Genomic DNA, 21,807 nt, shown 5'->3' with positions numbered 1-21,807 from the left:
ACAAGAAAACAACTCGCGTAATGACGAGATAAAGAGAAATTCATTAAGTATTTTATTAACCATAGTTGTATTTTATATTTTATCTGTATTTTATGTTCCACTGTTAGTGTTACCTGTATATAGCAAGAGTCTAAGAGTAACACAATTTAGATTTTTTTTTTTTTTTTGTATGCATGTGCTGTACATGTGGATGAATTGACAATAAACAGACTTTGACTTGATCAGATGAGGAAAAGCCACCTTTAGCTTCAAATTGTATTCCAGTTTTTGTTTCTTCTGAAATTATTTTACTCCAAAAAATAAAGATTTAAAGATATGTTTCTATCGTAATGCATTTTATGACAATAAAAAAGCGGACCGCTGTTTTAATGTGGATCAAATATGACACGGGATCAAAGGCAGAACTTTGTTGTAAAGCAGTGAACGCTGTTGTGTCCTCCGCGCCTTTAGGTGGCGCTGTGGTTTGGTGTTCAGTTACTCGGGTCGGGAAGAAGAAACACGAACTCATCGCGCGCTTGGAGTTTGTTTACATTCCGTGAGGTTTGAGCTGACTTCATCAATAATAAAATCGCATACACGTACATTATTTTAAAATATAAATGAATAAAACCCTGTTACTTTCATATAAGTAAACTTAGTGAGTATCTGTCTCCTGTAAACATTCGCTTTTATATACTTATTCAGCGTCGTTAAATGTAACGTTAGAGTTAACGGGTTTGAATCTGGATCTAGACGCTCTAACCGTTTGTGGTTTCAGTGATGGAAGGCCCGTCGGATCGCAGTGACAGCGGGTCCGGTTCTGCTCTCCAGGCGGTGTTTGAGCAGCTGCGGTCCACGCACACTCTCTCCCTGACCCTCACCGAGCCGCTGTGTCTGGCTGTCATCGCTCTGGACCGCTACCTGAGCGCACAGCATCCCGCCGCTGAGAGCTACAGCTACGACCTGACGGTAACGGACGGCCGGTGGCGGATAAAGTGTCAGTTCGCGGACAGTCTGAGCCGGTGGGTGAAGACGGGCTCGCTGCGTTGCGGTGCCGGGGTCCTGGTGTCCCAGCTGTCGATGGTCCACGACGAGACGAGGCTGAGTCACAGTTACATCAGAATAGACAGCATCCACAGCGTCGTGGATCTCCCGGAGAGGTTTCTGTCCGTTCAGGACGTGGGGAGTATCCCGGAGTGGTGTCAGGACCATGTAACCCAGTCCGATGGACCCCTGCAGCTGAGCAGAAAATATTATTTACCACTGTGGATAAACGATGATCCTTATGGAAGCGTTTGGGTTCCTTATAGCCCACCGCCAGACGTGGTCATTGATGGTATGAGATCATGTTCTTTTCAAAACTTCTTTCAAGACTTTAAGGTTCACTGTGCAGCCCCCAAAAAGTAATTTAAATTATTTAACCATCTTTCCCGCTATCCTTAAAACCACTATGTTTTGCCCATTTGTCAGCAAGAGTTTTTTATTTGTTATGTAGTACAAAGTTTAATTTGTGCAGGTCCGAATAAGTATATTGTTAATTTTTTTACTTGAATATATCTGTTACACTGGAAGATGATTAAACATTTCGCCCATATTTAGCAATTTTATTTTGACAAAAGTTATTTGAAACATGAAAGTAGTAGACACTACACTTATATGTAATGTTTTCTGAAGCTAGTTAATTTAGCACCAAAAGGTTGGCTTGTAGTTATTATTAATAAACTTATATTTATTTATTATGAAATTAAATACTTGTATTTGATCACAAATAATTTGTGTAAGAGAAATGAGAATGTGGAATAAGACCGTTTACATTAAGTATCATTTTAACACAGCTGCGGATAATTTGTTGTGTAATAGGAATGTGATCTTTTATTATATTTCTGTGTCAGTGTCTAGAATCACACTTCTGGCCGATCTGGATGCGTTCTTTCACAGCTCCAGACGACCTCTCCCACTGCTGGTCCGAATTCTGCACAGGTCCAGGATACGGTACTATGGCAAACCAGGACAAAACATTGACTTCCCGTTTCAGGTGAATCAACATCAAAGGTTCTTTTTGTCTGCAGGTTCTTCTGCACCACAAACATTTTGGGGCTGTGATCTCTTTCTTTCACATCCTCTCTCTTCCTCTCTTTCAGGTGTACTGTGAGGTGGCTGATCAGAGTGGCGTCATGTCTATGGTTGTATGGAATGATCTTTGTCCTGAATGGTTCAACAGACTGACAGTTGGCTCGGTTCTATATTTGCAACAGTACTCATTGAAACACAGTTATCAAAACAGATCTAGACCACAAATCCGCACACTCTCTCTTATGACTTTCAACTCCATTGGTATGACTCCAGAGCTTTTTAGTTGCTAGCTTTCTTACGCTGCATTTTCACATAGGTTTGTTTTATACAGGTTCAGTATTGGACCATTTCTTGAAAAAGTTTTATTTCAGCTGCCTTGCCTTGGGTTTGTAGAGATCAGCCTGAATCCTCGAAGTCCTGCCTCTGTAGTGACAGTGATTCCTCCAAAAAGTGTCCAGCCTCAGTGGGATCTGCCTGATGTCCCATACAACTTTGCCACAAGGTACACAGATTTATTTAAAATGTCAGTGCACCCTCAGTTTCAGTTATGTCCAAATACAGGATGTCCTGCAAGCATGTACACTACTATTCAAAAGTATGGGGTCAGTCTCAAAAGTCAACTTTTTTTCAGCAAGCATACATTAAATTGTACAAAAAGTGCTCGCAAAGACTGGATAATATCACAAAAAAATTCTGTTTCAAATAAATGCTGTTCTTTTGTACTTTCTTTTCATCAAAGAAATGATTACAGTTTACACTAAATCATTAAACAGAAGAAATCAGCATAGTAGAATGATTTCTGAAAGATCACATGCCACTGAAAAATGCTGAAAATGAAACTTTATAAATGAGACATATTACATTATATGTCAGAAATAGTAAACAGTTTAATTGTATTAATATTTTACAATATTACAATGCAAACTTGGTGAGCATGAGTTATTTACAAAAACAAAATCTTACTTATACCAACCGTTTGAATGGTAACATAAATCAGTGTGTCGAATGCAAATATGCAAACAAAGCATAGCTGAAACCAAATGTGTTATTTTATTGGATTTTAATTTGCATGTTTTAATACCTTTGTTATTGATTAGTCCAATTTACAACACATGTAAATTTATCATGAAGCCAATCAACATTTTTCTAAACTGCTCGCTATGATCAGGTCAGAGGTGGACTCGATGAATAATAACCAAGCCTGTGACATCATTGGTTTAGTGACATATGTGGGCCGGGTTGAGCGAATTAGGAGCAAGGAGAAGACAGGTATAGTCTTATTATATCTGGTTGTCAGTATTAGAGCTTGCTAATTCAAGATACATTATTACTATTCATACTTAGGGTTGGGAATTGGTCAAACCACCCTTACATCTTGTGTGTGTGTGTGTCAGGACCTGAAAAGTTCTGGGCATATCGTTGGGTACATGCAGTGGATGGGACAACTGACACACCATTTATCCTGGAGATCTTCTCCTCATCCCAGCCAGAGATCTTCAACAACATCTGCCCAAGTAAAACAGCAGTCCATGTACACATTAATTGCATTTCTCTTATGCTAAATGACCTTATTTAGGATCTCTCTTGCTGTGCAGTGACGTATCTGGTGTGCACCCAGATGAGAGTGTGTAAGACGGGATGTTCTGTGTATCTGACCAGTAGCACAGAAACACAGCTCTTCATCACAGGTAGATTTCAGCCCGTGAGGTCACAGATAATCACAATCAGCTCAGCTTTATTTATTTGTCTGTGTGTGTGCTTTAACAGGCTGTCATAAAAAGCAGCCCTATGTCAATGAGCCAAAAGTGAAAGCATTCATTCAGTGGACTAAGACACTGAAGGACAGTGTGATGCTGCGGAGGACTTCGGTTGGAGGACATTACTGCTATCCTCCTGCACCACCCACCAACAGCAACATGACCAGTGAGATTTAGCCTTCTTATATTTAAACAGTATTGCAACTGAGAAAATCACACAATGGTGCCTTTTTTCTTTTTTGATATTCAGTGTTCAAAAGACTACAGAAGTGTTACTTGTTAAAGGGATATTCAATTTAAAGTCTGTCATTGTTTGCTCATCCTCAAGTTTGTATGAATTTCTTTAATCAGTGGAACATAAAAGATCATTTGAAGAGTGTTGGTAACAACCGACTTCCATATTATGACAAAAAATACTTAGGAAGTCAACCGCTACCAGCAACCAAGCATTTTTCAAAATATTTTTTTTTTTATGAAGACAAAAATTAATACAGGTTTGGACAACATGGGGGTGAGTAAATGATGACAGAATTTTAATGTCATGCTGAAATCTGATTTAATTAGGCGCACATGAATTCCCGTGTGTTGCAGATGAGCCGATTACAGCAGTGGCTGATCTGAAGGGAGAGCTGCAGAGTCTGCAGTACAGAGAGCACAGGAGACTGGCTGTACAGGGCTATGTGGCTGCTGTGCAGTACCACGCATGGCCACCACAACCTGAAACACCACACAGTGAACAACAGGTCTGTACAGCTCAATCAAACTGAAACAAGCACCATTAGCACTGTCATTTCCATTTGCGTTTTTAGAAAATGTGCTGATAAAAATAATGACATGTCATTACAGCAGGAGGGTGTCTCTGTACGAGGAGTCAGTGACACTGGAGCTGCAGCTTCTTCTTCCACAGGGGAGGAAATGACTCTGACACAGAGAGAAATGGATTCAACCTCACCTGATTCTGATATTACAGTCTCACCCAAACGCAGGAGAGTGCAGACAGGCTCAATGTAAGGCACTCTTCACCAGCAGCTATAGTGTATCGTTCATTGATATTAAGGGATTTTTTTCATTACTCTAGTCTTTAGTGTCACATCATGATCCTTCAGAAATTGGTATTATATGCAAATTTGGTGCTAAAGAAAACAACTCTTTTTTTTTTTCTTATCGTGAATTGATAGTTTATGATAGTTATGATAGTTTATCCTGTGGCCTGCACAAGCTACATCACACTGATGATTCTGGGTAAGAGCAGCACTTGCAGAAAAGATTGTTGATTCTGAATTTTTTCAGAATTCTTTAATAGAAAAGTAAAAAAACAAAACAAAAAAAAGTGGAATCTTTCGATTATTAATGACCTCAGACAATTAAACAGTAGCTTAAATATTTAAAGAAAATTCTGAGGCCAAATAATTACATTGCCAAAAAGTCACAAAAAATGTATGTGTCAAATAAAACTGACAGATAAGGCATTTATGTCCGGTTTACTTACCTTTGGCAGATGTGGAAACAAGGTTGAATGAATATTGCTTAATTTCTGTAAATATTTTTATAAAGATTTTTTGATTTCATTATTGTGCCACAAATATTTTCCCCTCTTTATTCAGAGGAGTGCATCGGCAGTATCTCACCAGATCCAAAATGCAGTCCAACAGGTAATCTAAGCATGTCTCACTTCAGCCTATTCAGATGGTTTTGTGTAATTCAGCATACTAGTAATAACAGGACACCTGTATTCTTTTTTCCTTTGAAATATTGTGTATTTTAATCTGAAAACCTGCCTGTGTGTTTTGAGGTTCTACCCAGCTGAGATTAAAATAGGTCAGACTGTCTGACATTTCATTTGATGTATATTCAAACTTGAAAATTTTACATTTAAAATGCATTTTTTACATTTCCGTAATAATGTACATTTATTTAAATTGCAGTGCCTTGCCCTATAGATTTCCATCATAAATGCATGTCAATTTTACATGTGCCTTTTTTTTTTTTTTACTGTGAAGTCAAAATGTATTTCCTGCAATAATGAACTGCTGGGTAGAATATTTCTTTAAATCTGATTGGTCCCTCAGGCAGGTGGGCGTTTCCTCTCATGAAGAGGAGGAAGAAGAGCGGCAGGATGAAGGGGAGTTGGAGTCAGAGGAATCTGAGGTTGAAGATGCATCAGTTAGACGGCCAGCTGTAGAAAAAGGTGTTGTTCCCTCTAAACATCCCCGACACAAATATATAAAATATGTAAAAACATAAGTTATATTTTAAAACAAATTAAACAAAAGAGAGTTCTTAAAAATTTTAATATTACTATATTTTGATCCAATAACAGCTCTTGGTGAGCTCAAGAGACTTTAAAAATGTATAAATTGTATTTATCTCAAACCTTTGTATTGTCATATATTTTTTCAAAAGAGATTGACCACACATCACAAGATGTACAGCAAGCTGCCAGCCACCCCACTGCATTATGGGAGAGCAGAGTCTGGCCTTTAGTAAAACAGCAAGTGACCGATCACATTTGCTGTGGTAGACTCGATCAGGAAAGCATTCCTGAAAAATTCCACTTTGACGACAGAGAAGTTCTACTGCATCACCTGAACCTGAGCCCGGCCAGATGGACACCTGATCTCACCTCACAGACACACACGCACACATCTGTGGCCTGCACCGGCTACTTCACACTCACGATTCTGGGTAAGAGCAGCACCTGCAGCTCACCATGTTGTGGACTGGAGCTACAGCTTCAGGTAATAACTGGACTTCTCTTCTTCTCTCAGGGCTGAATCAAAGAGCCGCAGTAGATGTTCAGTTTGTGCCTGTCATCTCCCCTGATGACCCCAGAGCAGCTGGAGTGCCACACACTCAGCATGACAACTCCCTGCTGTCCTGCATATCAACAGGACAACTGTGTGTGCAGCCAGATGGTAGCTGCCCCGCACCAGGTGTGTGTGTGTGTGTGTTTGGTTCACAGTCTCCATCTCTTCTGAATAACCTGTGAGTCACTGTGACATATTGTAGCACTAAAGTGTGTGTGTGTTTGTCTGCAGAGTCATTGATGTGTTCTGCCCCTCAGCTGGAGTCAGAGCGCGTGGTGTGTATTGTTGATCTCTGTCTGCTCGGAGAACGCAGGGTAGAAACGATCTGCTCCAAACTCTACAGGACAGCAGACATCTGCCAGCCTGATGGCACTCCGTGAGATGCCCACACGTCATGAAAATAATCATGCAAGGAAAAAAAGTCAGTAAATGGGGCGGAAAGGTGTTTGTATTAATAATATATGCTTGTTTGTAATTTCAGAAAACATTTTAGAAAAATAAACTCAAACCTAAAAATATTTTTAAATACCTTTATTTTTATCTTATGCTTTTCCGTTGCACAGGCATTAAAGATTTATGTAAAGAAAGCATAAATTAAATCTTTTAACAAAAACATGTTAGTGCCCTTTAAGAAATACTGTCCAAAAATTGTGTTGGACAATCCCACAATTGAAAAGCAGTTCCCAGAGTCGTGTTTGAAATGTTTTGAAACTAAAGACACATGCGTGCCGTTAACTAATATTTTCAAATGGGTCAAGATTTAACAGCTGTTATCAGAAATTAAGGCAGATTTCCAATTTCATAGATTTAGATCAGGCTTGTTATATTTACTCCTGACCCACATAAAATGTATGCATCAAATGTTTTTGATCATATAAAAAGGTTGTTTTGTGTGTGTGTGTGGTCCAGTTTTAGATGTAATTTTGTCACAGTATCAGATGAGCACAGAATTTATGTTGCTACAGGAATTGAGGTCAGAAATAAATCTGGAGATTAATCTAAAGGACCACAGGCTTTTTATTCAAATACTGTTAGCCTGGATTTTCCTACATAGTGTCAACAAAATATAGATAATGTGTGAACACAGAATGTGACTTTGTGTGTGTATTTGATATCCCTGCTGAGGTAAGAAAATTCTCACAAGTGTGAGGCCGCACAGAAAGAAAGAACCGTAGCATTACCTTCCTCCACATCACCGGTAAAACCTAAATATCCCAATCACAAAGTGATCAAACACTGCTGGAATCCTGGCACATTAAAACATCTCATCATATGCTCCATCTTTCTCTCTCTGTGCAGTTTCTCTGTCGCTCGTTCAGCTCCGTGTGCTGTACATGTCTGCATCCTCTGGATTAGACTGGCCGTGGTCAAGCAGAGAAGGGTCAGGAACAAAACCTGACTTCACTAGAATGGAAAGAGACAGGGTGGATTTTAGTATGTGGAGAAGTCACCTGAGAATTCTTGTTTTAGCAACATGAACATGAAGATGCACAGCAATTAATACTTTTATTTAGCAGGGATGCATTAAATTGATCAAAGGTGAAGTAGACAATCAGTTAAGACATTTATAAAGTTAAGGTAGTAAAAAAAAAAAAAAAGTTGAGAAGAAATTGATCCACATTACCGAATTACCGTATCTAGTATAGCTGCATTAGACTAGTTGGAAGGGGGAAATGCTAAATCCAAAGGCTTGCTTCATAACTAAATACGTTTCCTCACCTGTGGCTGGCTCATCTACAGAAGGATCAGATGAAGGCGGGGCTTCCTCAGCTGGGGGAGGTGTCAAAGGAATGGCTTCTTCAGCAGGGGGCGGGGCAACAGAAACTGCTTCCTCGTCTGCTGTGGTTAAGTTGGCAGCTTCAGGGGGTGTGGTTTCCTCTACAGTAGGTGTAGTTGAGGGTGTGGCCTCTTCTATAACAACTGCAGGTGCAGCTTCTAGGACAATTTCAGGATCAGACTTCACAACAGGAGTAATATCCATTTCAGCAGAAGATGCTGGCTCGGGAACAGGGATGGATTGCGCATCTAGGACAGGCTCAGGGGCAGTTTCTACAGCAGGTGCAGGAGGAGATTCAGATTCAGAGAGTGGGGCAGCGTTTCCAGACGCTACATCAACAACAGAAGGAGGTTCTGCAGAATCTTCTAACACATCTGTTACTGGGGCTAAATCCACTGATGGGACAACTTGTGTTACTGGTGTGACATCCTGATGTGGAACAGCAGAGGCCGGCTCACAATCGGACGAAAGTGCTTCTGTATCTGAGCTTGTTACAGCGGCAGCAGACTATAAATATATTAAACATAAAAATCTAAATTGCATTTGCAATACATCAAAATAATTCTAAAAGTGAAAATTACATTTACATTGATTCATTTAGCAGACACTTAAAAACCAACATGGTTTTAATATCCAACTTAGCAGATTACCTCCATACTAAAAACAGGCATGGTGACATCTTCCTTTGGTTTGGATTTAAACACTGAAGCAACAGACGAACTGACAGTATACACCTTTTTACCAGTAATCTATGAAAAAAAAAGCAAAAAATGTATATATTTGAAAGTATACAAGCAATGATATTCTAGGTTTGGGTGAAAAATTAACATTAAGTATGTAGGGTTGTTTTTATTTATTTATTTTTTTGGAGTGCGAGAGAGAGAGGATGTACCTTCAGGACTCCGACGGTCTGTGTGGGGTAACAGACTGCAGCACCAGCGGTAGCCAGACTAAGAGGAACGAATATCTTCTTTAAACGAGAGCCTGCGCAAAAGCACACATTTACACAGATGCTGCTTACTATTCACTTAAACTAGAGCTGGGTATAGTTCAAAAATCTTCCACACCAGTTTCGCAACAATACTTTTTTTGATACCAATTTAATGAAAACCATTTATATTACATTACCTCAAAAAAAAAATTTCAAACACTGATTTAAAGTGAGTTTTGAGTAAAAGTGTAGCATAAATGTTCTAAATTGTCTTATGGAGCATGGTGATACATATGTGCGTTTTTGATTGTATATTGTGGACAGAAATCTTTTCTGAAGCGCAGCTGAAACACCAGTATGGACAACGACTGTTTTCATTTTAAAACAAAAATGCTCTAGTGTAACCGTAGCCTTTCGTTTATGGGTGTTGTGATGCTTGCAGACTTACATCCTTGATGTCTCACCCAAGTCAAATTAGACCCTTGGGTATCATAATTTGTTATATTGAATGATAGGACATTTTTTGATACTCAATGGCATTGAGACAATTCGGTCAGTGAATAAAAAGTATCGAACGGGATACCCAGCTGTATTTTTAAACAGTAAAACAACACTTACCCTTGCGTGCCAGTATCAGGCCACCCAATCCGGACACACCGATGACACCCACTCTAGGCAGGAAGCCAGGAGGTGGATCTCGAAGGAAGTGATAGGAGTCTAAAACCAGAGGAGGTTAAGAGTCAAGGGCAGGTTCAAAGGTCATTTCCTCCCTCTATCTAACATCAGGCTCACCTTGCCCTGCATGGTAAACAGATATCACTCCGACTTTGACTGAAGTGAAGGTGTTCTGTAAAAATAAGAACAGATATCTTTCATAAACTCACACTACTAACAATGAGAGATTAAGTCATTATCACAGTGTCTCAGATCTCACCTGCACTGCTCTGACGTACGGCTGCAGGCCCACCCTCACGGCCCCCAGCCCCGTCTGCACTACACCAGGCTGTTCCTCCACAAAGCGCACCTCAGGACCATCTGGAGAGTAGATGGACAACTGGACAGAGACAGGGAAAAAGAGACCGGTCATGGTGATGTATTTAACATGGGTATTAGTTTACATTCAAAGGTTTGGGGTGGGTGAGATTTTTCAAAAATACAGTAATAGTGTGAAAAATAATACAAAATCTGAATATAAAAATCAGTATTTTCTATTTTAACATATTTCAAAATATAATGTATTCCTGTAACCATTATTCCTCCATTCTTCAGTGTCACATGATCCTTCAGAAATCATTCTACCACACTGATTTGCTGATTTCAATTCATAATATTACCAGTTGAAAACAGTTGAGCTGCTTTATTTTTGGCAATACATTTTTTCAGGATACTTGTGATGAATAAAAATTCAAAATAACAGCATTTATTTAGATTTTTTAAAAACTTAAGCCTTAACCATCTTACTGACCCTACACATTTGAATGGAAATGTACATAATTTGTCTAAAGTGCGAACTTGCACTTCCTACTAACATTTCAAACAATCGTATGGTACATAGTTCATACATTTTGATAAATGTAATAGGTCACTCAGGTTTTCCATGCATACAGGAAATTGACAAATTGCACACCACATACCACACTTATAATATGGTTATAGTCATACTTTTTCTTACCTCTCTTGGAGATAATAGCTCCTCGTTTATTTTCTCATTTATGGAATAAATCCTGAATGAGCTCAAACCCACTGCAACAGCAGCAGGAAGAGCTGCATACTTCAGAATCTGAGGATCAACACAGCAGTTTAATAATACAGACTGAATTAAGTTGTTTACCATAATGCCATGGTATTAAATACCCTTAAATTCATATATACCATAGTATTTAAATGGAATCAACATGGTTCATGTAAAAAAACGTTTTCTGCATGTGTCGCGTACTTCTCATTGAACATGTGTAGTGTAGTAACTATCAGCTTTGGCCTGGCCGAGTGTTTTCTCCGTTTCAGCTCCTTGATCTTGTCTTAAGCACATTATCTTTATCAGTTTAATGGACTGAAGCGAGAGAAGACGCTTTTCCTTTGCTTTAATAATCCCAATCGTACTGGCTCGAGTGACAGAAACCTAGCCAGCTGCCTCAGAGTGATGTGTAGGCAGCAGATTACGTTTTAAGACACTGTCAGTGGGAGATCATTAGTGTGTGTGTGTTTGAGTTTAAAAACGGCATGTTCTTCGCTCTGGTTTAACAAACACCGTGCTTACGTTCTGATTAACAGCTGCGTCATACAGATCATAAAAAATTATGCTTGTCTATATGTGTTATACTATTCTGCAGAATGCACATATTATTAAATAGTACACACTATAATTTGAACTAACTCAGCTGGAAGTGTAACTCACCTTGGCCGCCATGCCGGTCCCGCCCCTTTCGGTCTTACTACGGAAAGCAGGAGGAGTCATGAAAGCCCTCAGAACGCGAGAGAATATTCCTAATGGATTTCCATAATAATAATAAATACCCAAATTACGCCATATGACAGATACATTATTGTTATTATTATATTAGCTTCATCGCATTTGTTATTTTTGCACCCCATATGAGGTCATTTACAATATAATATAATATAATAGCTTACATATTCATTTCTTTATTTTATTAATTTAAATAAACCACAAATCATTATAACGAGGGAACAAATTCATAACTCGTGCTCACTAGTATTAGAAACGATTATTTTTACAAGCTAAAAATGGTTTTAAGTCAGTTATTTCTATATTTTGCTGAAGTGTGTCAGTAGGAAATATCAGTTTACATTTCCAAACATTCATTTTGCCATTAATTGTAATAATCCATTGAGATTTTTTTCAGACAACAGCCAGCACTCCACACAGAGATCTAATCTGATCATTATCAATCTGTCTGGAATGACATGAAGAAACAGAACAAACTGAAACAGACTAAATCTCCAAGCTGCCGAGATGTTTAAAGAAACCTATCTGCAAACCTACAGAATGCTGTAAAATGCTGTAAAATGAGGATTGCAGGATTGCAGTTTGGTCTCTTGAAGCATGTTGGAGTTTGTTCTGTTTCTTCATGTCATTCCAAACAGATTCGATGATCAAAACTGTGGGACTGAGTCATTGAGGGCCTTTAAAATTAAGATACCAAAAGGAAAGCTTGTTAAAACCAGAATCTAAAAGGATATTAAGATATCTTTTATACTTTTAGGCTTGGTTTCACAGATGGGGCTAAGCTTAAGCCAGGACTAGGCCCCAGTTAAATTAAGATACTTAAGAAGCTTTAATAAAATTCCTTAGAAAAACTTTTCAAGTGTGCATCTTGAGACAGACCCATGGCACTGACATATTTTAAGATATGTAAGAGCAAGATATTCTCAGTTGAGACAGCTCAAACATGCATTTTAGTCTAGGGCTAGCCTTAATGGAACACTCCACTTAAAAAAATAAATAAAAATAGGCTCATTTTCCAACTCCCCTATTGTTCAACAGTTGAGTTTTACCATTTTCGGATCCATTCAGCCGATCTCCGGGTCTGGTGGTAGCACTTTTAGCTTAGCATAGCATAGATAATTTAATCTGATTAGACCGTTAGCATCTCAAAAATGAGCTCCTATATTTTTCCTATTTAAAACGTAACTCTTCTGTAGTTACATTGTGTACTAAGACCGATGGAAAATTAAAAGTTGCGGCTAGGAACTATACTCTCATTCTGGCAAAATAATCAAGGAACTTTGGAGGACGACCCGGAGATTGGCTGAATTGGTTCAAAAACGGTAAAACAACTGTTTAACTCTAAGGGAGTTGGAAAATAAGCCTATTTGTCTCCTATTCCAGGTTAAAGACCAGAGACAACTTGAGTCATCAGGTGTTAACTCAAATCTAAATGATGTTGGTTTGGTGATACAGATCTTGCTTTTAAGCCATCAAGCCCCATGAAATCTTTGGTAAACCAGGTTTACACACACAGTTGCATTTCAGCCTGAGATTTCCTGGACACTGATGAAACCATCACATAGCATCACAAAACACAAATGCAGAGTGCAGAGAACTCAGTTTATTAGTTTAACATTTTACAATCTGTATTATATTTATTTATATATGTATTTATATTTCTGAAAGCAAAGAAGGTTAGCTTTGAGTAGTACTGTGAATAAATATCAGGCTCTTCCTGGTGTTTTAATATACAGAAGGGGAATTTTTGCAAGAAAACCTTGAAAAAAGAGCAATATGTTCCGTCTCAATGTTGCAGTGCAACTTACACCTTATACAGCATAGCCGTGTGGGGGAAAGAGGGGGGGACATGCCCTTAAAACCACAGTGAAACCCCGATGGAACACACACTCACTCACTCACACACACACACCTCATGAGATGAAACACAGTGAAGTGTAACAGGTAACTGCAATGGGAATATGTGATTTTGAGAGTAGCTTTGGTAAGAAAGCATCAACCACAGATGTAAAAGTATTGTCTGTGTGTGGGCAGTGTGTGTGTGTTTGTTCCAATGAAATTTACAATTAACAAGCCATTGAATGAGTACATTCTATTCAATTAAAATACATCCCACGAGATTCTAAAAAGTGACATCAAACATAACTGTAACACTGAGCACATATGCAGGGCTGTGTTTAAAACCAATGTGTCTGTAATGTGGATGAATGAGAACACGTACACAACATTTGGAAAGGGGACGTTTTGCGCTCCACCGCCGGGAATGAACCAATTGATTTTTTTTGTATTTTAACCTCGAATTCTCTCCCGTTTCACTTGATCCAATTCTAGAATCCTGAGCCACTGACGTCTAGAATTGCGAAAGGGAATGAAACATTGGCTTTAGGCTTGTGGAGTCTGTCAAAGGAACACGTACATTAGCAAACAGAAATTAACGACCTGAATGTAGCCCAAAGCTCAGAGGTAATGACCAGCAAAGACCCGGAAACAAGCAAAAACAGTCATAACATCAGAGAAGCAAAGCTTTTCATCTTTTGTCATCTTTTTTTTTTTTGTAGAAAAAAATAGAGAGTAGAAAGGTTCTGCGTTCGCAGAGTCAAAAGATTGCATTCACGAGTACAATTCACAGTTTTAAACAGAGGATGCAGCTATGCAAATAATATGTTCTTATATACAGACTGTTCTCTGGCCTGATAGCATATAGTAATACTTTTTTAAAACATGCATGAGTTTAGCTATAATATAAATCTTCTAAAGAAGCCAAATTAAACGCGTTACTACCTGCCAGGAGTTCATCTTTTCCCAAATGCAAATGTCATCAAACTCTCAAAAAGAGACTGTTCAGGCATCCAACTGACTCATTTTCTGTCTTTCTCTCATTTCTCTAATACACACACACACACACACACACACACACACACACACACACACACACACACACACACACACACACTTTCCAACACTCTTGCTTGCTTTGAGAGTTGTATAGAGTAACACAGTAGGGCGGTGTTGCTTGGTAACAGAGTAAAGCCTGTTGCCCATGGCTACATGAGTGCTCTTCCTGCAGCATTCCGAGGGAAGGGGAAAAAAATTATATATAAAATAAATAAACTAACAAGCAAAATCTTCAGAAAAAAGAGTGATTTTTTAAACTCCAATCAGAGAGAAAAATAACATATTTGTTTTTATATACGGTCCTACTTTGTTCGACAGATTGTCAGTCAATCTGAAAAGATGTTTCTTCAGGCATGCAGTGGGCACCTCACGGGGGCCTTTCTTCCATCCATCTCAAAACGTGGCCCTGATGAAATATATTGTACAGAGTTTGCAGTAAGCCGTAAATGTGCAGGTAGCACTTTCACTTCCGTTTGAGTTTGAGTCGCCTTTCGGTTTCAGTGGCTGCGTGTCTGTCTGCAGTAGTTCTGGAGGCTGGGTCAGTTCTTTGACTGTGATATTACAGTGTATTGGTTCACTTGCGCTCAGGAGAAGGGCAGTATCAGGTCATCCTTCAAGGAAAAAGTGAAGACAGTCTGGATCCACAGTGTTTTTCAAAGTGTGTGTGGGGGTTTTGAAATGCACGACTCACATTGTTCATATACCTTTATGTCTGTATTTTAGCATGTGACTGTTAGTCATGTGGGTGCGTGACTGTGTTTCACACGTGCGTTTCTATGAAAGAGTGAGTGTGCATCATCAGCGTTGGCGAGAGAGGTGAAAGGTCGTTGGACTCGCAGGGCGGTTCCAGTGCGGCAGAACTGAACTCACAGATATCCAGGAAGAGCTCGTGGTTACGTTGCTTCCATTCACGAAACTTCCTCGAGGTCAAACAAGGGTCGTCCAGCAACTTACTGATTAGTGCCAAGTCGCCTTCCTTTGCCTTTTGATGGAGGGGAAAGAGAGAGGTCAAAAATTCACTCAACTCCAGTTAGTCAAGGTATTCTTTATAAAGAAAAAAAGCATTTGACTGACTTAAGCTTTTGGAATTTATCAGATTTACCAAAACGTCAAAAATCTGTCCATAGAAAGAATGTGAAAGGTAAGCCAGAAATTTCAGAAAATTCAGTTAACACTCCTAAACAAACATTAAGTCACCTAATTAATATTCATGAGCAAAACTAATAAGATTTAAAACGTCTTTTTTACTGTTCAGGAAGTTCCTACACCCTTGCCAAATGGGAGCTGACAAACTTGCTAAATTTTTAAGGAGATCGCCTAGAATTGTCCATTAGATTCCGCTAATAATAATATATATTTTTTCTATTTCCTTTATTAAATTGATAATGTATGCTACCATTGAACCACTTTGGGTTAGTATGATTTTTAAAATACTTTTATTAAAAGTATACTTCACCCAAAAATCTAAATTCTGTCAAGAAAACCCTCATGTCTTTCCAAACATGTACCTTTACTACCTTTCTGGGCCTTGAACATGTTGGTTGCTTTGCTGTCTATGCAGGGCCCAGAAAGCTCTCGGATTTCATCAAAAATATCTTTATTTGTGTTCTGAAGATGAACGCAGGTCTTATGGGTTTGGAATGACATGAGGGTGAGTAATTAATGACAGAATTTTCATTTTTGGGCAAACTATCCCTTTAAGCAATGATGCATTAAACTGATCAAAAGTAACACTAGACATTTATAATGTTACAGAAGATTTCTCTTTCAAATAAATGCCATTCTTTTTTACTGTCACTATCACAGATAAAAAATGCATTAAAATAGAAAATGGCTATTTTAATAATATTTTACAATATATCTATATTACTGGATTTTAATCAGAGAGGCTAAATGTTTTGGTGAGCATAAGAATCTTTAAAAAACATACAGATCCCAAACCCTTACCACAGTAAACACTATATTTTGTGTTTTACATTCATCTACAAAAAACATAACTGCCTTGGAGTTTCTAATAGAAGTTTACCCTGATATAGTTTACATCCAAAACCAAAAGTATAAAAAGAGCAGCTGCTTTCTGTGTTTGCATACCTTTAGCGTGGAACGGAGAACCCGTATACGGTGCAGTCGTTCATTTGTGGCAGGGTCATTGCTGCGTTTGACGAAGGAGCGCCTGAACTCTTGTTTGGTGGAAGGCCTCTGCTGGCCAAAAGCCGAGAGACTAGCCTGCTCCAGCGATCGGTACAGCTCCTGCAGGCCATCCGTGCCATCGGACACTTTCTCTTCACTCTCAGGCCTCCTGCTGCTAGATTTGCGAACCTGCTTTTCCTCTTCCTCTTCCTCCTCTTCTTCCTCATGGAGATGAGTTCTTGGCCTCAGAGTGCCGTGTGTGTGCGCGTGAGCATGTGCACGGGTGCTGCGGTGCGAGTGTCCGTGTGTGTCCCGGTGGCGAGGGAGGCTCTGACTACGCTGCTTGTGGTTGTGATGGTGAGGCCGGGACTCTTCACTGTCCGTCAATGGAAATGGCCCGTCACGTTCCACAGGACGCCGGCGCTGGGCGGGGAGCGTGGCCTGTCGGTGCTGGTCAGGTGACAGCAGGGCTGGCTCCTCCGCTTCTGTGGTCTGAAGGTAGTGTAGGCCTGTGCTGGTCAAGGGGGTTTCAATCAGGTCCTGCCATGAGCGCCGTTCTCGATGGGAGGATCGGCAGGAAGAATGGGACTCCTCGGCGGAGGAATGCGAGAATGTGGAGCCACTGGAAAAATGGCGCTCAGGAAATGGACTGGACGAAGTTGCCTAAGGACAAAAGAAACGCTGGTCATTCTCATTGTCAGCGGTGTCAGAGAGCTAGAGGTATAAGATGAGAGTCAGAGAGAGCGACAGTTTGTTTTTGACACCAGTATAGTGCTGCTGTGGGAGCTGGTGCTCAGCAAAAATGACCAAACTGACCATCTTACATCATATATTGTCATAAAACAAGCATGCAAATCACAGCTTTTATTTGCTATTTATTTTTATCATTATGAGATGGCAGGGCTTGGCAAGATTTGTAATATTTCTGAAAGAAGTCTCTTATGCTCACCCAGGCTGCAATTTCTTGATCAAACATAAACTATTACAGGTTAAAATCACTTTTTTTCTATATCAACATATTTCAAAATAGAATTTATTCCTGCGATTGCAAAGCTGAATTTTCAGCATCCATTACTCCAGTCTTCAATGAAACATGATCCTTCAGAAATCATTCCAATATGCTGATTTGTTGCTCATGTAATATTTATTATTTATTTGGAAGATAATTTTTCTTTCATTTTGTGTAAATGTCACTTGTGCTCACCATCACTTTAATAAGTTTAATGTATCCTTAATTTCTATAAAATTATGTACCAACCCCAAACAACTAAATTGATGTGTGTATAATAAAAAATATATATATTTAAAAAAATAATAATAATAAATAAAAACTTTTTTTCCTGTAAAGGTGTCGAAATAAGTTTATCTTAAGTGTATTTATTTCTATACATTCATAAATTCTAATTTGAAAATCAATTTGAAAATATAAATCTATTTCAGGGGGAAAGAGTGGTTGGAGTGAATAGGAATTCTTTATATAGGTTCTTATAATAGTTGAATCTAAGAGAACGAACTTCGATCTGTGCCATGCAGTTTCGTTTGGGAAATTGCATTATCCTGTCATTATCCTGATGCTAGACTTCTGATTTTACTGGTTCCTGATTTGAGGTTTAAGTGAAAATGGTTAACAGGCCCCAAAACCAGACAGTGACTATGGCTGTGATGATGATATATAGTATATCAATATAACAATAACAGCATATCTGTGCTTTTTTCACTCTCAGAACTGTTATGCACACGCTGCACGTATGAACCAGTATATTCTGCTTCATGTATTTTATTTGCAGGTCTGTGTGTACAGCATCTGCGTAACGGTCCTCAGAACAGGCTGTACCGTTGGAGAATATGTTAAAATGTGCAAAATGTTAAACTAATTTTGTATTTTGAAAAAAAGAATCCAACCACGCCCCCTGGATCTTGTGTTCTGCAGTGAGGGGCTACTGCGGTGCAGTGGGGTGCGATAAACCGCCAAACCGCATGATTTTGTTGCTTCTTCACCACGTTAAGAAAAAAATCCCATACCGTCACAGCCCTAAGTGTGATGGTAGAAATAGAAATAGTTTCTGTTCAAGAAAATTAAAGTGTATTTTGGGCTGAATGTATACAATGTGTACTTAGACTTGAGTTTATACTCACAGAGGGGTTGTGGTGGTAAGTGGCTTCCTGTTTGAGAGTCATAGAGCCATCAACCTCATCCTGGTCACTCTCACTCCAGTAATCTAAAAAAAAGAATCACATATACATGACATTATAGTTTATAATAGTCAGCTCACAGAACAATGAAATGGTGTAAAACTAGAGGCAGTGAGATCACAGCAGTATGGGCTCATGATTTCATCACAGGATGTGATCTCACCTTCATCAGGACGTGGTACCGGATCATCAGGCGTGTAGCCAATCGCAGCCAAGCCTAAACGGTTCATCCACCTGACACAGGAAACACAGACGTGAGAGGAAATAACAGAGTGGGGAGCTGATGTCTGAACGGGCTCTGAAACCACTTACCTGTTCATCTCCTCTAAATGATCTGTAGCAAAAAAGAAACTCTTAATTTTGGGATGACATGCTTTGAAGGCACTGAAACAAAAAAAGACAAAGAAAAAGAGACTTTCACATACAAGTATCTAGTTAACGTGTGTGTGTGTGTTCATGTGTGTGTTTGTAAAATAAAGATCAGAAGTTTTGCAATGACACAATTTCAAAGACAGACCCACCAAAAAACCAGCATATTCAACACGAAAGAGAGAGAGAGTGATTATTGTTGACTTCTAACACTCACTGTTTCCTCCTGCACTCAATTGCTCTGTCTATCCGAAACTCTGGCAGACTGATGAAGCCCTCTGCTTTCTCATCCTGAGCAAAGAAATAGAGAACAAGAGAAATCATTTCGGCATCATAACTATGGCAGTTACGTGATAATATAAATGCACAGATTTTCTCTTAAACTGAGAGATGTGATGCACACTTTAATATGCAAAAACTAGAAAACTAAACATCACTCCCGGGGGTGAGCCTGTTACCAGGCCATCAATGAAGGCAGCAGGTAATGGAAGTACTGATAATTGTGTAATTAGTGATAATAGTAGAGATTGACTGGGTGGATGTGGAGCTGTAGAGCTGTAGCTGTTTTAGATCCAAGAAATATTTGTAGTGGTAATGGATAAAAGATTGAATACTATATACTTTCATACACCCTACACTCAACCCAAGAAAAGGGAATTGCATTTGTTTACTTACATTCTGATTGGTGTACCAGTACAGGTTGGAGTCTTTAAGAACGAACCAGTACTTCTTCCATTTCTGTGTGAAGTAGCCGGTGGCATCCTTCTTTTTCCAAAGCCAGCCTTCACAGTCGCCATGACCCAGGTCTTTGCAGGCAATACGCCTCCTGCTGGCACTACTGAGAGAACCTACACGCACAGCATATTAAATGACAGAATAGCATTGTGATAATATTCTTCTTGACAAACACAGCACAGTTTAACACAACCCAAGTGTTCAAAGTGAACCTAGGAGCTTATCTGCATCTCATCTCATTGTACCTTTGCTTTTTTTCTTGGGCTTGGTCCTCAGAGAGGCATAATGTACAGACTAGAGAGAGGAGAAGAGGCACACATAAGGAATAAAGAATTGCTTTAATATTAAACTAATGCATTTGTTTTATTCAGTTAAGAAACTTATATATTTGTTGTTCCTATCTAATATTGGTAAATGTCCTTTTTTTCTTAAAGTCCAATCCTGAATAATATAATAAAAAAAACGTGTTCATCAACTAATTTCTAATTTCACAGCTCTTTTTTGCTGCCATATTGCAAATAAAAATAATCTAACAAATCAATAAAAATAAAAAATAAACTACTGAAAACTGCTGACCTCTTGTTCTTAACAATATGTAGTATTCTCATCAGCACTACTGATGCTGTAAATGCGCTTGTGGTTTACCTTCCTCATTGATGCCCCTGCTTGTCGGTCCAGTCCAGAACTTGCATATCTGTAGAGAGGGACAACAGGACAAAGACAACGAGACAGTCAAGAGACAAGAAGAGAGTTCTGTTTTCAGTGGCGTTTTAATTATGTGATTATTAGAACTGTCTGAGCATAGCGTTGTAATTTATGATTCCACCTGCACCAACAATAAGATCAAATATACTTTTTTCTTTCTCACCTATTTAACTCAAACAAAGGCACAGGTAGTGGACAGGATGCTGGGGTTTGAGGTTAACTTCATAACTTATTCTAACTGAAACCACCCTAGCACAGCACCCTCAAACGTACACACTCTCCTCTCTCTCTCACACACACACACACACACACACACACAAAATATTTTTGAATAGAGACATCTCTCTTTAATCTAATTCTCTGTATGCATCTTAACAGCAGAGAAACAGAGATCGTTCCATGTTTACACTTACAGCTTCAGTCACAGGGCAAATAAAAACCTCCTTAAAACTGCAGCCAAGGAAGTTCTCTTCCACAAAAGTGTGCAGCACCTCTCCTTCATGTTTTGTTGCACTAAGATGACATGCAGCCAATTTAAGAACTCAAAACCTGATTTATAAAATTGGCCACATTTACACATCAATGACATCAACTCTACGTTCAGAATCTTGGCTAGTCCAGTGACTGTCAGATAATAAGCAGGAAACAGAGTTGATACTGTAAATCATTACACCACAAGCTCTAATGATAAGAATCAAACATGGGGAAATCTACTAAATCTTGTGCTTTGTAGACATCTGGCCATCTGTAGCACCTGCTGCCCTGAAAACCTTTCTGAATTAGCTCAGTGATGAGAATCAGAGGCTGAAGGTTATTCAGTTCGATTAAAAACCATTTGAGTGACACATGGCAGGGTAGATTATGATATAATATCATCAGTCTGTCACAATGTAATGCAGGCTATGCAAAAAGGCACATATTACAGCATGGACCAGTTCAAATCGATATTAGACCCAACAGTCAACCCCTAGCTCGTGTGTAAGCACTTT

General features: G+C 39.0%; 3 protein-coding genes across 7 annotated transcripts in view; 1 reads left to right on the top strand and 2 right to left on the bottom strand.

Annotated features, from left to right (window-relative positions):
• The first annotated feature begins 437 nt into the window (after positions 1–437).
• radx (RPA1 related single stranded DNA binding protein) lies at positions 438–7,619 on the top strand. 4 transcript variants are annotated; one of them, XM_026210724.1, is made up of 16 exons: positions 438–540; positions 758–1,315; positions 1,872–2,014; positions 2,121–2,313; positions 2,446–2,554; positions 3,221–3,321; positions 3,447–3,566; positions 3,648–3,740; positions 3,820–3,975; positions 4,401–4,552; positions 4,656–4,816; positions 5,414–5,461; positions 5,879–5,997; positions 6,213–6,494; positions 6,578–6,742; positions 6,848–7,619. In XM_026210724.1, the coding sequence occupies exons 2-16, from the start codon at positions 760–762 to the stop codon at positions 6,994–6,996; spliced, it is 2,547 nt and encodes an 848-aa protein (XP_026066509.1). In that variant the 5' UTR covers positions 438–540; positions 758–759; the 3' UTR covers positions 6,997–7,619. The 4 variants fall into 4 exon arrangements, with proteins under 4 accessions (XP_026066509.1, XP_026066507.1, XP_026066511.1 ...); XM_026210722.1 differs by having other exon boundaries at positions 489–637; XM_026210726.1 differs by having other exon boundaries at positions 489–637; positions 6,874–7,049.
• On the bottom strand, positions 7,133–11,791 carry LOC113048833 (MICOS complex subunit MIC27-like). The gene is made up of 9 exons (XM_026210729.1): positions 11,720–11,791; positions 10,997–11,104; positions 10,259–10,378; positions 10,117–10,171; positions 9,943–10,041; positions 9,286–9,377; positions 9,044–9,142; positions 8,336–8,900; positions 7,133–8,020 (listed from the first exon to the last, which is right to left on the bottom strand). Exons 1-9 carry the CDS (start codon positions 11,777–11,779, stop codon positions 7,932–7,934), a joined length of 1,287 nt encoding a protein of 428 aa, XP_026066514.1. The 5' UTR covers positions 11,780–11,791; the 3' UTR covers positions 7,133–7,931.
• A 1,583-nt stretch (positions 11,792–13,374) lies between these two features.
• LOC113048830 (connector enhancer of kinase suppressor of ras 2) overlaps positions 13,375–21,807 on the bottom strand; it is a 35,913-nt gene continuing 27,480 nt past the window's right edge. Inside the window, exons 15-24 of one of the 2 annotated variants that reach the window (XR_003276541.1) lie at positions 20,759–20,807; positions 20,359–20,407; positions 20,054–20,226; positions 19,596–19,669; positions 19,322–19,393; positions 19,173–19,243; positions 18,953–19,035; positions 16,778–17,479; positions 14,573–15,668; positions 13,375–14,188 (exon numbers count right to left, since the gene is read on the bottom strand). Coding sequence is in view for 1 of the 2 variants with exons in the window: in XM_026210721.1 (XP_026066506.1) it covers positions 15,447–15,668; positions 16,778–17,479; positions 18,953–19,035; positions 19,173–19,243; positions 19,322–19,393; positions 19,596–19,669; positions 20,054–20,226; positions 20,359–20,407; positions 20,759–20,807 (1,495 nt within the window). In the remaining variant the exon portion in view is untranslated. Of the gene's footprint in view, positions 15,669–16,777; positions 17,480–18,952; positions 19,036–19,172; positions 19,244–19,321; positions 19,394–19,595; positions 19,670–20,053; positions 20,227–20,358; positions 20,408–20,758; positions 20,808–21,807 lie in introns of both variants that reach the window. The other variant, XM_026210721.1, reaches the window with a different exon arrangement.

The sequence above is a fragment of the Carassius auratus genome, chromosome 30 (assembly GCF_003368295.1).
Source record: "Carassius auratus strain Wakin chromosome 30, ASM336829v1, whole genome shotgun sequence".
Taxonomy (NCBI): Eukaryota; Metazoa; Chordata; class Actinopteri; order Cypriniformes; family Cyprinidae; genus Carassius; species Carassius auratus.
Note: the sequence above shows the minus strand (reverse complement) of the source record. Positions and strands in the feature narration are given on the sequence as shown.